This window comes from Mirounga angustirostris, unplaced genomic scaffold (assembly GCF_029215605.1).
Source record: "Mirounga angustirostris isolate CCGP_5_RB_7025 unplaced genomic scaffold, mMirAng1.0.hap1 SCAF_11, whole genome shotgun sequence".
In the NCBI taxonomy this organism is placed as follows: Eukaryota; Metazoa; Chordata; class Mammalia; order Carnivora; family Phocidae; genus Mirounga; species Mirounga angustirostris.
Window position 1 is genome coordinate 38,947,819 of NW_026991719.1, and position 18,333 is coordinate 38,966,151.

Sequence of the window (18,333 nt, forward strand, 5' to 3'; positions counted from 1 at the left end):
TTAGGTACATGACAGTCTCCTTAGATTTTACTTATATCTTACTTGACCTTTCAGCAACATTCATCAGAGTAGACTGTTCTTGCACTTCTAAAACTTATTTCTTCTTTCAGTTTCTTCGACATACCAAGGTTTCCTGATACTTATTTTATTTAGCTGGCCTTTTTTTTTTTTTTTTTAACCTACTTACTTCTTTTAGTCCTATAGGGGCCCCCCATGTTTAATTGTATTTTTTAAGACCTTTATTTGCCTGTCTTACCTATATATATATTTTTTTATTTTTAATTAAGAAAACACATGGGGTGTCTGGCTAGAGTGGTCAGACATTACCTGTGGGGTGGCAGGATGGGGAATTCTGGCTAAAGCAGTTTAGTAGGATTCTTGCTAATAGTGGACAATGCATGAGAGAAACACAGAAATCCAAATGTTGAGGCCTAGTTGAAAATGAGCTCAGAGGAGCCTGAGTTGAGTTTGCTCAAGGAGGGAATCTTTGTCATTATGCATTGAGCTAAGAAAAAGTGATATGTCTAGAAAACTGTTAGGAGAAGGCAGAGATTTGGTAAGCATGGTTGGTGATGCTGTATCATGCAAGGCCTTGCATTTCCTATTATTCCTGTGTAGGCAACTAGTTCTCTTTTTTTTTTCTCTTCCATTATAATATATGTAATACTTGGCCTTTTTTGGGACTATGTACCATCCTGGAGAGCCAAGTCTTTCATTTAATAAAGCGTCATGACAGGCAAGAGGGTGATGTTATGTGCTGAATATCATACATGCACATCCTATTCTAAGTGATTTGTAGTACAGCATTTAAAACATCTTCATAAAGAATCCAGCAGTTGGTTTTGGAAAGAGCAAAATACACATACCTCTAGTAAAGCTTAGGGAGAGAGCAAAGGGGAGCATAAATATAAAACATTAGGAATGAGAAAGGGATACAGCCATAATTAAAAACTATATGATGTACAGCGAAACAGTAATTAACTTTAAAATCTTAGTGTGAAACAAGTGGTTTGTGACAAAGATGCAAATTATGAACTATGATTCATAAAGTTCACAGTGGTGGTAGAAAAAAGTTTTCCAAAATTCCAATTTTTGCTTGAAATCTTAAATTGTGGGATCAAGTCATTTAATCCTTGCAGTAATCCTTTGAGGTAGTTGCTCTAAAATATCCCTGTTGTACAGAGCACAGAGAGATTAAGTGACTTGCCCAAGGCCACACAGTGCAAAGCTAAAATCCAAACCTACCTAGCCAAGTTTCCAGAGCCCACACTTTTATCTGCTGCACTTAGCTCTGATGGCATTAAAAAGAGTAAACTATTTGGATACTTTGGCATTACAAATACTATTAGTAGCTGTAGTGCCCACTGGGGAGCCTTAGGCTCAAAAGTCATTCAGACAAGTAAGACCTGATTAAGTCACACTTGATGTCAGATTGACATAGAAGAATACTGGACAGGAAACAGCATGCCAGCAGAGCAGTGACAGGCATTCCTCTTCCTTGAGAATCCTTGCAGTTTTGTCTAGGGGTTAGTTTTTGGTTCATGAAGTGACAGTTCAGGTGTGAGAGAATGAGACTCACGTAGGTGGGTGCAGAGCTACTCTGCCGTATTAGTTTCCTGTGGTTGCTGTGAGAAATTACCACAAACTGGGTGGGTTAGAACAACAGAAATTTATTCTCACAGTTATAGAGGCCAGAAGCCTGAAATCAAGGTTGGCATGACAGCAGGGCAGTTCTCTCTGGAAGCTCTAGTGAAGAATCAGTTCCTTGCTTCTTTGGCATTTTCTGCTGGCAGGTCTTCACATCTCTGTGTGTCTCTCTGAAAACCTTTACTACTCTTTTAAAAGGATACAAGTGATTGCATTTAGGGCCCACCTAGATAATCCATAATAAGTACCTCCTCTAAAGATCCTTAAATTAATCACATATTTTGCCATATAAGGTCATCTTTTGTTCATCCTACCACATCTGCTTCGAACACACATACCTACCCTTAAATAGGAACCAATATCTTTTCTAATTTTTATGGGCATACTCTCCCTGCAGTCTCAGTAGTGATATGTTCAGTTAAAAGAGCCCCTATACTGAGGGAATCTCAAAGCTGTAGCACCCTACCAGATATTCACAGTTCATTTTGCAGTTCCTCTCATTTTAGATTTCATCAGTAGGACTTTTTACCATGATTGGTGTTGCTGGTAACACAACTGACGTTCCACCTTAGCAGTACAAGAACTAGTTAACCCATAGTCTGATTTGTCCATGAAGAAAAATGGGGTTTGTTGTAGTAACATATTACTTAGAATATCTCATAAACTGCTATACATTGTTGATTTATAACCTTTCATGATTTAGTGATAGTGTCATAGGCTTTGGGAGTGGAAGTGAGTTGGTGACGGTATACTGAGTTCTTTCCTTTTTCTTTCTTTCTAAAGATGAGGGTGTGTCATTGTAAGATTTGTTTCAGGTTTTGCAGATGCTAAAAAGATACTGTAACCTTTGAATAGTAGGCAAAAGATGTTTTTAAGGATTGGAGAAACATAAGTAACATGGTTTGGGGCAGTTAGGCAAGCATCAGAGAAGGAGCAGGAGAGCACTACCAGTTATTCCAGTGTCAAGAGACATATTGCAATATCAAAAAATTAAATTAATTAATACTATCATCAATCATACTGGAAAAGGCTCTAAATTTTGGGAAGCTGTCAGGCTCACAGTGGAGGTCGATATAAGTTTTCCAAAATTCTGATTTGTGCTTGAACTCTCAAGTTTGATCATTGGCAAGAAATTACTGTTACTTGCTTCTCTTGAAATGACAGGCTTATTTCATTTGTTTTCAAGAAAATGTCTTCCAGATACCTAAGTCAGAGTAAGCATAGTTTGTTAGTCATTCTTTTGAATAAAAATGGTGTTCCATGAAAAGAGGCCAGTTCAGTTTACAACTTAAAACAGTCTCACATGAACTTTCCCACAATATGGCCACTGTACTTCAGTATGGAGCGGAAGTGCTTTTTTTTTTTTTTTTAAAGATTTTATTTATTTATCAGAGACAGCACAAGAGCGTGAGCACAAGCAGGAGCAGAGGCAGAGGGAGAGGGAGAAGCAGACTCCCCACTGAGCAGGGGGAGCCTGATGCTGGGTAGATCCCAGGACCCCAGGATCACGACCTGAGCTGAAAGCAGATGCTTAACCGACTGAGCCACCCAGGCGCCCCTGGAACAGAAATGCTTTAAATGTAGTTCCCACTTTAACCATACACATTATTCAAACAGTGTGTACTCAAGGGTTGACATTTAATAAAATGACTTTTACTGTTTCCTCAAGGATATTCTTAAGTTGAAACTGGCATTAACAACAAGAAAAAACTATATTTGCTTGGTGGTGAAGAATATGATGATTTCTGGTTCAGTTTGGTGCCTCTGGCTTAACTCTTGCTAAATTGCCAAAAGTTTTACTCACCATTAATTTTGGATATCAAGATAAATGTCAGCAGAGTTAAAAAGAGAAATAACATCTTAGTATTACAGTGAAAATAACTTTGACTCAGCAGACACCCTGAAGGGGTGTAGGAGACTACCAGTTGTCCATGAACCACACTTTAAAAACAGCTGCTTTGGGGGATTACAGCATGTGTTTGTTTGTTTGTTTGTTTTTAAGATTTATTTTATTTTGGAGAGTGCGCGCGAGAACATGAGTGCAAGTGCCAGTTGGGGGAGGGGCAGAGTGAGAGGGAGGGAGAATCCTCATGCCAACTCCGTAGAGTGCAGAGCCCGACGTAGGGCTCCATCCCAGGACCCTGAGATCATGACATGAGCCAAAATCAGGAGTCAGCTGCCTAACCTACCGTGAGCCACCCAGCTGCCCCCACAGCATGTATTTTTAACTTACTAAAGTTGATTGGTGCATCTTCCCTTTTCTTGGGCAATGTAAGATTCTTGGAACCTTTATTCTTCTCCCCTCGCCTTTATTTTATTGTTGTATATATTAATTCTGTACATGTTTTAAACATAAAATATTACTGTTAAAGTTGTTACCTACGTGTTTAAGATTTATTTGCTTATCACTCCTTCATCCCTTACCTTCCTTTTGAGATCGTTTTCTTTTCTGTATGTGTGTTGGCTGTATTTATAGATCTGAATATGTCTTTACCTCATGAAGTATGTATTGAGATCTTGCTGTTTTGCATATGGGCTTTCAGTTTTTCCACGACCATTTGTTGAAAAGACAGTCCTTTTTCTATTGAATTGCCTTTGCACCTTGTCAAAAAACAGTTGCCTGTATTGGCGTGGTTCTGCCTGTTGATTCTCTGTTTTGTTCCATTGATCTATATGTTTCTCTTTTCTCTAATACCACACTGTCTTGATTAGAGTAGCTTACTCTATTGTCTTGAAATTGGGTAATATGAATCTTCTGACTTTGTTCTTTTTCAGAATTGTTTGGATATTGTAGTTCCTTTCCTTTGCAGTAACTTTTAGATCACTTTGTAGAGATGTACAAAGGAGCTTGGTGGGATTTTTATTGGGATTGCATTGAATCTATATAAATTAGGGAGAATTGATATATTTGTAATGTTTTCTATTTTGTGAACATGGTGTCTTTCTCTGATTATTTTGGTGTTCTTTGGTTTCTTTAATCAGTGTTTTGTTGTTTTCCACCCACAGATCATACACATATTTTGTTAGATTTATACCTAAGTACTTAATTTTTGGGGGTTACTGTTTTAAGTGGTATTTTTTTAAATTTCAGATTTCAGTTATTCATTGCTGGTAGATGTGAATACAATTGACATTGTATCTTTCTTTAAAAAAGATTTTATTTATTTATTTGAGAGAGAGAGAATGAGAGAGAAGGGGGAGGGTCAGAGGGAGAAACAGACTCCCTGCCGAGCAGGGAGCCCGATGCGGGACTGGATCCAGGGACTCCAGGATCATGACCTGAGCTGAAGGCAGTCGCTTAACCAACTGAGCCACCCAGGCGCCCCAATTGACATTGTATCATGAGCTTGAATATTACACTTATCAGTTCTAGTAATTTCTTAATTTAATTTTAGTTTTTAAAGATTTTATTTATTTATTCATGAGAGACAGAGAGAGAGATAGGCAGAGGGAGAAGCAGGCTCCCAGGGGAGGAGGGAGAAGCAGGCTCCCTGCTCTGGGAGCCCAATGTAGGACTCAATCCCAGGACTCTGGGATCATGTCCTGAGCCGAAGGCAGACGTTTAACCCACCGAGCCACCCAGGTTCCCTAACTTCTTAATTTTAACTTTAACTTGTCACAGTCTACCTTCAAATTATATTATACTATGTCATGGGAAGTATGGACCTTAACAAGAATGTACTTCATCTCTTCCATTCTAGTCTTGGGATGATTGTCATACATTTTACTTCTACATATGTTATAAACCCTGCAACACATTGTTACTGTTTTTTACTAAATCCTTTTTTTTTTTTTTTGGAGAGAGAAAGAGAGAAAGAGAGTGAATGAGCATGGGGAGGGGCAGAGGGAGAGGGAGAGAGAATCCTAAGCTGGCCCATGCCCAGTGCAGATCATGATGGGGAGGGAGCTCAATCTCACAATCCTGAGATCATGACCAGAACCGAAATTGAGTTGGATGTTTAACCGACTGAGCCACCCAGGCGCCCCTGTTTTTTACTTTTATTAGTCTCTCTTAAAAAATAAACTTCTTGGGCGCCTGGGTGGCTCAGATGGTTAAGCGTCTGCCTTCGGCTCAGGTCATGGTCCCAGGCTCCTGGGATCGAGTCCCACATCGGGCTCCCTGCTCCTTGGGAGCCTGCTTCTCCCTCTGCCTCTCTCTCTCTCTGTCTCTCATGAATACATAAATAAAATCTAAAAAAAAAAAAAAAAAAAAAAAAAGTCTATTAAAAAAATAAAATAAACTTCTTAATAATAACTTGATTAACAACCGTATTCTCGGAGCGCCTGGGTGGCTCAGTCGGTTAAGCGGCTGCCTTCAGCTCAGGTCATGATCCCGGGGTCCTGGGATCGAGCCCCGCATCGGGCTCCCTGCTCGGCGGGGAGCCTGCTTCTCCCTCTCCCTCTGCCTGCTGCTCTGCCTACTTGTGCTCTCTCTCTCTGTGTCAAATAAATAAATAAAATCTTTAAAAAAAAAAAAAAAAAAAAAAACAACAACCGTATTCTCTCTCCCTCTCCCTCTGCCCCTCCCCATGCTCATTCCCAGATCTTAAATGTTCTCATCACACGTGTGACTATATGAGGTGTTAGATTTCCTAACCTTATTGTGGCAATCATTTCACAATATATACATGTATCACATCATCACATCGCTAACCATAAACTTAACACAATGTTTATGTCAGTTAAATCTCAGTAGAGTTAGAAATTTTTTTAGCCATTCAAATAGGTACGTAGTGATATCTCATGGTTTTAATTGATTTCTGTAGCTTTATAATGGGTCTTAAAATTGAGCCATAGTCCTTCAACTTCATTCTTTTCCAGAATTATTCTGACTATCCTAGTTTCTTTGTTTTTACATTTAAATTTTATGACTACTTCTGTATCTACAGAAAAATCCTGCTGGGAATTTGATTGGAATTACATTAATATAGAGTTATTTTAATGCTATCAAATCTTCTGATTGATGAACACAGTATCTCTCTGCACTTATTTGGGTCGTCTTTGAATTTTTTCATTAGTGTTTTGTAGTTTTCAGCATACGGATTATGTTACATGTACTTTGTTAAGAGTTATACCTATGTATTTCATATTTTTGGAGCTATTATAAATGGTATTTTAAAAATTTTTGTTTCTAATTATTCATTGTTAGGGTGTAGAAATACAATTAATTTTTTGTATATTGATCTTGTATCTGTGACCTTGTTAAACTTGCTTATTAGTGATAGGAAGTCGTCCCCTCCCCCCCCCCCCCCCCCGCCCGGCCTAGATTTTTTGGGTCAGTTGTGTTTTAAGGAGACATTAAAAAAAATAAGAAAAATGTCTTTTGTAATTGTCTATGCAGTTACCATTTCCAGTGGGCTTTTTTCTGTGTTCTGCATCAAGATTTTCTTTTTTTCTTTCTTTTTTTTTTTTAAAGATTTTATTTATTTGAGAGAGAGAATGAGATAGAGAGAGAGCATGAGAGGGGGGAGGGTCAGAGGGAGAAGCAGACTCCCTGCCGAGCAGGGAGCCTGATGTGGGACTCCATCCAGGGACTCCAGGATCATGACCTGAGCCGAAGGCAGTCGCTTAACCAACTGAGCCACCCAGGCGCCCCTCTGCATCAAGATTTTCATCTGGTATAACTTACCTTCTGCCTGAGAATTTTTTTTAAAAAGGCATTTCTTAGACTGTAGGTCTGCTAGTGTTGAATTCTTTCAGTTTTTGCATATCTGGAAAAGTATACTTTTACCTTCTTTTTTTGAAAGATGATTTTGCTGAGTATAGAATTGTAAGTTGACAAATTTGTTTTCCTTTCAGTAACTGTAAAGATGTTATTCCACTTTACTCTGGCTTGCATTGATTCAGGCAAGAAAATTTCCTATGCGTGTGCTGCAGCCTAAAGTCTTTCTAGGCAGTAGGCTTGAGTTAATCCTTTGTTTTCCCTTTCTCAAAGATTACTGTTTGTATTCTCAGATGTCCAATGTCTGAAAACATTTGTTTCGCACATTTTCTCTTGTTTTTTAGTTATTTCATTCAGGGTACCTTTGGTCCATTTTACTGCATCTTGCCTGCAAGCAGAAGTCCAAAGACCTAAGAATTTTAAACCTCAAAAATCCTTATAGAATGAAAGATTGAAATGTCAATTAAAATGTCATTCCAGTAATTCAAATGTATGTCTTGTGTAGAGAAACTAGATTTAAGGTTTCTCCTGAGACTGATGTGTTCATATTTTATTTCACTGATTTCAAATAGAAATTTAAATATAAGCTTCTAGAGACTTAAACTAAGTTGAAATGGTATTTGGATGGTCAGTTTTCATATTTTATATGAAAATATTTTAAATGAGTATTTAATATTCAGGCAGTTTTCTTTTAAATACAGATATTTGGTATAATATGCTTTTAGGACTGGTTTTTCAGATGAACTTTTTCAAATTAATGGTGCAGATTCTTAAAAGAGCCACTAATAATAGGAGATACTGAATTTGCTTGATAATTTATTACTTGTTTCCTTTCAATTCCTGAGTTTTCAAGTCATATTGGAAAAATTTATAGTTATGATAGGCTAGAGCAGGGTTACCTTTTAGTGGTTTAATAGACATGAACCCTTGTGAAATAGCTGAGTGGGTAATGCACCTGCTCCTTGATCTTTATTAGTCAGCAAATAATTTGATTGTGGTTTGCTTATTGCTCATTCTTGCAGTTTGTAGATCACAGTGGCAGACCAAATTTTCCTCAGTAATTTTTTGAATGGTACTGATTCCTAGGAGTTCTGTATATTCTGAATGTGAATGCTTTCTCACTGTATGTGTTGAAAAATGTATTTTCCCAGTTTGTGACTTGCCTTTATACTTGTGTGTGTGTGTGTTTTATAAACTAAAGTCCCAAATGTTGATGTCGTTGAATTAATCTTTAACCTTTTTTTCCTGATTTGGCATTTTTTTTTGGTTTGTTTTTAAAGCATTCCTAACCTATGCTGATATCAGACATTTTGCTGTTTTCTTCTTAAAGGTTTAGATAAGTTTGCTTTTTACATTTAGGTCTTTTTAATCCATCTGGCATAGGTTTTTGTATGTGTAGATATAGACGTCTAATGTCTTTATTGGTTTAGTCCAACATTTTTTAGTTTTCAGCAGAGTGGTTGTGTCCAGGCTGCCTGAAGCCTAACCCTTTTCATTTTACGGCATGCGTGGAAAAATACATTGCTATATTTATTATTTCTTTCACGAACTATCAACCTGTTCATAGACTGTGCACATTTCTCTATTGGATTGTGAACAGTTTTTATAATAAATATAGCTAGTAAATATTTGGAAAATAAAGAACTAGAAATGAGCACTGTTGGAAGATTACATTGGTTCAGCTTTGCTGGTGGGATTATCAAAGCTTAAATTTTGCTGTTTGTGAGGAATTTTTCCTGAAGAAATCTAAATTGGCCAAATTATGTTCATTGGGTAATAATAACTTGATTAACAACCGGTTACTCTTCAGTAGAAACAAATTGTGGTTTAGCTGTTCAGTAAAATGTGTGAGATGTTAATTTTGATGCAGATCTATATGTTTTGACATGGTAAGCAGGTAATATATTGAATGAAAGAAATAGTACAAATCTTTGTATGCAGTTTTATAAATGTATTTATATGCGTGTATAGAGAAAAGTTTGGAAGGGTATATTCAGGCTGATTAAAAAGTTTTTTTTTTAAAAGCGCTATCTTTGGGGGAAGGGGCCTTTACTATGTTGCAGTTTCTCTAGTCTTAGGGTTGTTCATTTATTTAGTAGATAAATATAAGTGTCTACTATATATTAGAAGTTGCAGAATTCAAAGCGGATGATTTTCAATGGAGCTCATGCTGATAAATGTAATGTCTCCCCTCTCCTTACCCCAGTGGAGTGCTTGGTCTTTTCTTTCTTTGTGCATTTATGATTATTTGACAAATGCGTATAAAACAAATGAATGCATACTTCACTACCAAAGATGTTAACTTGAACTGTATATATTATAGCAGGTATCCAGGTTATAGCAGGCATAATAGTTTTTTTTTTTTTTTTACCTTTATGCAGATTTGGCCTACTTAGTTTTGTTGTAGCTGGCTTTCTTCCTATTTATATATTTTTGGAAATCTGAATTAAATGTGTATAGCCGAAATGACAGGGAGAGTGATTGCATGTAAGATTGTCTCTTTCTTCCTCTAGATAAATAATAGACCCTGTGAAGTAGCAAGCAAATGAGGCAAAATGTAAGCTATAATGCCTAATGCTTTATATGGGAAATCACGGGATTACTCTGGGCTTTATTCACAGAAATCACTCTGCTGAAATTCTATCTCATACTTTGCTTACCTTCAGATTTTAAATTTACATCATTTTAAAGATTATTCAAGACTTAATACACATGCTTGATTTGAATGAGGCTTTACAAATAACTTGACTGTACCCCATCTGCATGGTGTTACACTTGGGATGATATAGAAAAAAATTATTTGTAAAATAACATAGGTGTTTTGACACAACAGCTTTTTAAAAATTTAATGTTGGCCCTGGGGGTGGGTATATGTGTGTACACATGCTAATGTAGAAATCATTAGTTCATTTGGCTGCTTGCATAAACAGTAAAGGTTTTAGAGTTAGAAGTAATCCAGCAACTTGTTGACAGTTCAGACAGTATAGCCTAGTGTGCTTTGTTGCAGGTGTATTTGGCCTTTCTTTGCCAAATATACTAAAGAGAGCAATAACAACACTAGGTAAACTAAGGAGATAAAACGTAGAAGATACAAAAAGTAGGGTAAAACCATATGACATTTTCTGTATGTTTTCCACATGTTGTCTGAACTCGTATATTATCCTTTATATATATAAACAGTAGTGTTTTTCTGCCACAAGTCACTTTTGAATATGGGAACTTGGTGTTTTTCTTTGTTTGGGTTGTGTGTCTTTTTTTTTTTTTTTTTTTGAATGATTGTTGCTTTTTATATGATTTAAAATAAAGCAAGGTAAGAAAATGTAGTAAAGAACTGTGAGGCTCAATCTTTCTGTGGGATGGCGGGAGCAGGAAGTGGTGATCTTAATGCTTCTCTGCTTGGTGTAGAGGGAGCTAGTTTGTAGGAGTGTAAGAGAGAGAGTTGCTTATGGGGTGTCCTCTATTGGAAATGACTTGGATCCTTAGGCATGGCCTGAGTAGAACACCTAACTGCTTTAGAGGCTCTGGAACCTCAGATACTGTTTGAATCCAGCCTCTCCTAATTAGTAACTGTGACGTTGGACACAGGATTTTTCTCTGTGGCTCAGTTTTTCTATCTGTGAAGTTGGGTGTCTCTATTTCATAGAGAAATTGTGAGGATTAAATGAATAAATATATGTAAAGTGCTTAGAATAGTGCCTCGTACATATCAAGGGCTCAAATATTAACTATCAACACTTATTAAATTATCTGCTTTTGATTTCAGTAGTATAGTTCTGTAAGAATATTTTGTAATAGGAAAGTATTTTTAATAGTTTGTTTGAAAAGAATGGTATGTAGGGTGCCGTGATAGTATCTTGCATGATGCTTGCTTACTCATTAACATCCAGCACATCCACTGAATGAAGAGTATAATAGGTCCAGAGAGGCTGAGAAATCCAGGAGCAAGACTGAAATGCTTAAATTTTGTTATACTGACTTTCTGTGATGCAAAAGATTTTGGAAATTGGAGAGAAGGAGATAGGGTAGAGTTAAAAGATGTGTAAGTTCGTGTATCTTCTCTTAAAATGTTAAGTATGGGTGATAGCTAGATTTCTTTTTCCTTTTTTCTTCATCTTTTTTTTTTTTTTTAAAGCTTTTATTTATTTATTTGAGAGAGAGAGAGAGGGCCTGAGCGGGGGGAGGAATGGAGAGGGAGGGAGAAGCAGACTCCCCGCTGAGCAGGGAGCCCAATGCGGGACTCCATCCTGGGACTCTGGGATCATGACCTGAGCCAAAGGCAGACGTTTAACTGACTGAGCCACCCAGGCACCCCCCCCCCCCTTAAGTAGGCTCCTTGCCCAGTGTGACCCCAACATGGGGCTTGAACTCACGACCTTGAGATCAAGACCTGAGCTGAGATTAAGAGTTGGATTCTTAACCATGCGTCCCTCCTTCATCCTTTTTGTATGTGCTAATGATTATTTCATTAGGTGGCTGGGACATTTTTTTGTTTTGTTTTGTTTTTTAATGAGGAAAGAGGGCTGCATACTCATTCATTTGTTTAAATAAAATAATTCTTAGAGACAGTTTCAGGCTGCTCTGGAACTCCACTGTTCTAAGAACTTAGGCTTCTGTTTTCCTATGTTCCATCCTCAGCTTCGGCTTCTACCATCTAGGTGCTTCCAACTAGGGGGAGGAGGGGTTAAAGCAGAGCATGTCCTTTCTTTGTTTGCCATTGGCCAGAGCTTAATCATCAGGCTACACCTACGAGGATGGCTGGGGATCCCAGTATTTATTCTGTAAAAACATGTCCAATTAAATTTAGGGGTTCTATTAACAGAAAAGAGAGGAGAAAGAATATCAGGGACACTAGAATCTGAAGCAAGTTGCAAAACAATGTTTATATAAATATGTAAATATTAATACTAAAGTGGGAAAAATATATCTGCATCTGCACAAAATAGTCTTGAATACAGTAGAAAATTTTTAATGTTTGTTGCTTCTGGGAAAGGGAACTGGGTGGCTGGGGTTAGGATTAGGAGACAGACTTTTCACCATATACCTTTTAGAATTGGTGATGTATACTTTTTTTTTTTTTTTAAAGATTTTTATTTATTTGACAGAGAGAGAAATAGCGAGAGCAGGAACACAAGCAGGGGGAGTGGGAGAGGGAGAAGCAGGCTTCCCGCCGAGCAGGGAGCCCGATGTGGGACTCGATCCCAGGATCCTGGGATCATGACCTGAGCTGAAGGCAGACGCTTAACGACTGAGCCACCCAGGCGCCCAGTGATGTATACATTTTAACTTTTCAAAAACAGTAAACAAAATTAAGAAGTATGGAAGTCTGATATTTAAGTTCAGGAATAAATATGTCATTAAGAATTAATAATCCTTAAGATTATCATTTTAAGTGTGTAACACTTCCCACATTAAAAAAATGTGGTGAGTTGAAATTTCAGAAAATGATTTAGACTTAGGTAGTTTGAAAAGCAGCCAGGCAAAGGCATTGCTGAGTGTCTGGAAAGGGCAAGAATCGTCATTATTTATGAGGCATATTTCTGGGAAGGATATCAGCTTTAACAATGCAAACATTTTTAGGGTTTGAGGAAAGCAGGTCAGGATACTGAATTTATTTAGAAATTTATTATTGAAATTCAAAGCAAATAAACCATGGAATTAAGTCAGGAGAGATGCACTCACTCACTTATATGTATGTGTGTTTGTGTGTGGGTATGTATTATATATAATATTATACACTGTATGCTTGTAGAAGCCCAAGGAATCTTAAAAAAAAAAAAAATGCTGCTCAGAATTATATCCAAAGTTAAGAAGTCTCTTTTCTAACTTGCAGTAAGATAGCTTAGTAATTTATGCTTTAGTTCTTTGCACTGATATGAGCCAAAGATGGCCCATTTAATTTTTGGCATATTTAAGTTTTCCTCTTTTCTGATTGAGCTGAATTAAACTTGCTTATAAGTTATACCCATTCATTGGTCTGATGTCTGGAGCTACCCAAAGTGCAATTAATCTTATTTCTGAAGAGACAGCTTTTTAAAGTTTTGAATAAAGCTTTAGCATCCCTGATGATTCTCCCCAGTTAAACTTAGTTTACAATAGTTTCTCCGTCCTTCACCAAAATTGTAGCCCTCTATAAGTTACCACCTATTAAAATGTGGCACTCAGAACTGGTGATAATGTTAGCGATCTGGTCAGAGTAGACCTTGGCAGGCTGATTATTGGTGTTGATTTGTATAATATGCTTTATTAATTTGGGTCATGAATACTTTTTTAGTAGCCATATTTCATGGATGACATGTTGACCTGTAGTCTGCTTAAATCCCTTACAATCCTCTTTGTAGGTAGTCAGTTGGCTGCTGAACCATCTTGTATATCTGTGGCTGGCTTTTAGGAATTAAGGGCAGGACTGCATGCTTGTCTTTATTATATTCAACCTAAAAGTTTTGGTTCATTTAAAATCACTGGGGTATTTAAATCTACATTAATTTTCTCTACCATTTGTATGTCCCAACTACTTTAGCTAAATCTTTTAAATTGGAAGAAAAATAATTAGTTTTAAAAGTTGCCTATATTTAACAATTCTAAAATATTAACAAATTTTAGCTAGGCCCTGACCAAGTTCATCATACAAGACTGTAATGCTTAATTTTTTTTTTAAATGTTTAAGCATTTTTAATGTTAACATTAAAAAAGTAAATGTTACATGTCTGTGTTCATAAGCTCTAAGCTTCATCTGTCAAGGTTTAGAAATAGAGGGTAATGATAATATCACTGTTCCGAGATAAATGATTTTTCAAATAATAAAAATAAAGCAGATACCGACCATAAATTATATTGAACATTGTGGAAAATGGTACTGTGATAGGAGGAAGACATCAAAGTTCTCTACCTGGCTGGGAGGATCTTAGTTTACTCTCCTTTGATTCTAGTATTTAACGATTAACTTTATTTTCATTCTCACTGTTTTGTCCAGTACGGAGTAAGGATTATGGATGTGTAAGTCACTAAGTATAAACAACCATAGGATGTAACAGTGATTTTTGTGAAAGGCGTTGTTCATCGCCAGTGCAAGACTTCATTATTTTTATAGGCTTTTCATTTATGAACATGAGAAATTTTGCTTTCCTAATATTTAGCATAGGGATCAAATAGTCAATTATTTTTAAACTTTAAACAGTATCTATCTCTACACTGTCCATTAACACGTCTATTTAAATAGAAATAAAAATTAAAATGAAATAATTTAAAAATTCAGTTGTTGACTTCTACCAGCCATGTTTCAAGTGCTCAATAGCCACTTGTGTCTAGTGGGTAGCTTATTGGGCAACACAGATTATAGAACATTTTTATCATTGTAGAAAGTGCTCTATTGGGGCGCCTGGGTGGCTCAGTTGTTAAGCGTCTGCCTTCGCCTCAGGTCATGATCCCAGGGTCCTGGGATCAAGCCCCACATCGGGCTCCCTGCTCTGCGGGGAGCCTGCTTCTCCCTCACCCTCTGCTTGCCTCTCTGCCTACTTGTGCTCTCCCTCTCTCTCTCTCTTTGTCAAATAAATAAAGAAAATCTTTAAAAAAAAAAAAAAGAAAGTACTCTATTGATGATGCTGATATAGACACAAATGATTTTCATGCAAATTTTTTTAAACAATCTTTTTTTTTTTTTAAAGATTTTATTTATTTATTTATTTTTGAGAGAGAGAGAATGAGAGACAGAGAGGGAGGAGGGTCAGAGGGAGAAGCAGACTCCCTGCCGAGCAGGGAGCCCGATGCGGGACTCGATCCCGGGACTCCAGGATCATGACCTGAGCCGAAGGCAGTTGCTTAACCAACTGAGCCACCCAGGCGCCCTCATGCAAATTTTTGACTATCCTCACATTAAAGGTAGGGTGAATCCTAGAGGAAAGCATAATAATTCCTTAATGATTTTTATAAGAATAGAAATGTTATAGGTTAATTATGAAAAATCTAGAAAATATAGAGAAATAAAAAGAACAAAGAAAAGTTTCTCTATGACTTTATATTTTTAACATTTGCTTTATATTCTGGTCCTTTTTTTTCTCTGCACGTGTGTACACATGTGGGGATGATTTTACTTGTGCACATTTCAAGTAGAAAGAGCAAGAATATAAAAGTAACCATTTTAACGGGAAATATTTTTGCTTTATAGAAGTTTACCTAAACTTTGTTCTAAATCTAAACTATTTATCTTCTATGTTTATAATTAGCCTTTTGACTAAAAATGTTATTATAAAAATACGGTTTCATTCTAGATTATTGAGTTAGGAGTATTGGAGTATTGGAAATTATCTCCAGTTACTTATTTTCCTTTAAATGCTCTTTAAAAATTGTATTTGCCTGTATCTAATACCAGCATTTACCTCAAACACTTCAAATGATTTCATGAAGTTTCACTATGAAATGGTGACGCAAGGCACTTGGAAACTTTATTCTAACTTTTTGCTCGTCTTCAATCCCATTTGATATTTGGCTCTGTCAGCAGCATCTTTGACCACCAATGTTAGTTGATAGGTGCATGCTGGCTTTGTTGGAAATTACTATGAATTTGAAGCTTGAGTATATGGGTAGGCGAATTGAAAATCTGCCCATTCTGGTTTTTACCTGGTGTTAATGCTTCACGATGATCAGAGTTATGTATAGTATTCATTTTAGATGTGTTCCTTTGTTTTATGGGAAGTGGAAGATAAGGCAGTAGATGATTCATGGTAGTGGAATCAAGGTATGGTGGTAAGACAGAAGTATTGGATGTTGCCATCTTTTTGCTTAAATCATTAAATTTCTTCATGTTTGTATCTTGAATCTCTTTTCACTGTGAAACCATATTTGCTTATAAATTTAGTGCTGATCAGCAGTAAGAAATTATCAGGGAGGAGTAGGAAAAGTTTCTAAATAACTAAGAGTTTAAGAAAAGGTAACTATTTTAATGAGTGTTTTATTTACAGTGCCATTATTAGCTTTAAAGTCACTCATTTAATGTAAAGTTAAGAATTGTCATGCTGTAGCCCAATAATTTTGTGAATTTCTCTGATATTAAAAAGTATTGAAACAAATTGTATTTTTGTGCTCTTAACCATCTGCCCGATAGGATTATATATGATGTAAATAAAGAGGATCTTGAAATTTCATGCCTCCAAATTATAGTAATTTCTGACACTTCAGTGTACTATTCAGACTCTTAATTATAGGGAAGCAGAATGATTAGTTTTTCATGATTGTGATTTGGTACATATGCACATGTATGTAGGTAGCTAAGAGTGGAGTAAGAAATGAAGACAGCCCTTTCATAAAATGTTAGGCTGTAAGGATAGTAGGATCATCCCAGAATTTGCCTTGTTTAGGATGGCTTCTCCAAACTTGATGAGTATGTATGTGCTTTGCATAGGTAAATGTTAGGATATACATTTTGAAACTGTCCATAAAAGGCCCTATATTTTACAGGAGAGTAAAAATCAAAACATTTTAAGTGGGTACTTTGCATCACATTTTCTTATCCCATCAAATGCTCTTGAAGTGGTAGTGAAAAGGATTATTTGGTAACAGAAGGTATTCATTCTAGTTTCTTTCTTTGTGGATACCAAATCTGGGAATGTACCCAGAGATTTGAGAAATCATACACATTTTTTTCTTTAGTGACTCCAGGACACATTATAACACATGAGAACATGGTAAATTGTTAGCAGGGAAATTTTGGCAAAACTATTGGGAGGCTTGAAATAATCTTGAAAGAGAGCTTTTTACTTATCTAAGGAGAAAGTAAAGAAGCAATTATTAAGTACCTGTGGAATGCTAAGCACCTAGGTAAACCCTTGGAGAAGTTTTCTGAGCTGAATTTTGTCAGCCCTCTGAGTGTTACTAAAACTGAGAGACAGAGGATATGAGTTCCCCAGGATGTCCTGTAGCTAATGAGAACTGGAATTAGTCAAGACTCCAAAAGTCTATTCTTTCCATTGTTCATTTTCTCCTGCAGTCTCCGGGATTACAAATAAAAATAAAAATAAAAATAATATCCTTAAAATAGTATGTTACTTTTTTATTCAGGGAAGAAATAGAGTATATACATATGTATGTATTTGAGTGAGGGTAAGATGAAGACTAGAGTTAGAGTGGGTTTAAAGCATATCATGATCATGAAGACGTTTGAAAGGCAGTTTATGGTAGTTTAAACTGATAGGGGTTATGACAAAAAGTTGTTCAGTATAAATGGTAGCTATTACTCTGGAGATTCTCTGAATTCTCACGTAATTGAATAAAGTTCTTTCAGTCTGTGGGAAAAATGGATATTAGCTGTTTATATCAACAAGGACCACTGTAATAATTTAGATGTGCAGCTTATGAATAAAGTTATCAAAGTGCTCCTTATTTGTCAAGTATTTCTATTTTATAGATAGGAAAAGCACTTATGCCAGAACTAGTGGCTCTTCTAATAAATACTTAGGTACTAAACAATACTGCATTGATTATGTCTGAGGTAGAAGTGAAATATATTGATTTTTGGGGTGATTGAATAGAGGACATACGCATTACCTCAGGAAGGAAATATATTTTAGGGTTTTACCTTTTTCTTAAATGTTTGTATTTTTTATTTCTAGGCTGTTCGCTGCTACGAATCTCTAATCTTAAAAGCTGAAGGAAAAGTGGAGTCTGATTTCTTTTGTCAATTAGGTCACTTCAACCTCTTATTGGAAGATTATCCAAAAGGTAATTTTTTTCCTTATTAATTACTATTTGATTTATGTATATCTAAAATAATTGTAATTGTTCATACTTTGTTGAGGATACTACCATTTTTATTTCTAAGAAATTGTAAGCTTGTGAACATCCTAAACAATGAGGAAGAAAAATGGAGTAGGTAGAAATGTGAAAAATTCATGTAACTCTATGTAATCATCAGTAATTTGACCATTTAAACTGATAACCACCACCTACATGTGCACTACCGTTTTGTTCTACCTTGTGAAAAATCCCTGCCCCTTAAAGGCTCTACCATAGTAGAAAGTGAGCCATTGGGTGCC

The 18,333-nt window shown here is 36.3% G+C and overlaps 1 protein-coding gene across 12 annotated transcripts in view; it reads left to right on the top strand.

Moving 5' to 3' along the window:
• The window catches only part of KDM6A (lysine demethylase 6A), a 208,808-nt gene that overhangs the window by 46,050 nt on the left and 144,425 nt on the right, over positions 1 to 18,333 (top strand). For all 12 annotated transcript variants that reach the window (XM_064573951.1, XM_064573955.1, XM_064573959.1 and 9 more), the window contains exon 3: positions 17,911 to 18,019. In XM_064573951.1, the coding sequence (XP_064430021.1) occupies positions 17,911 to 18,019 (109 nt within the window). The remainder of the gene's footprint in view (positions 1 to 17,910; positions 18,020 to 18,333) is intronic.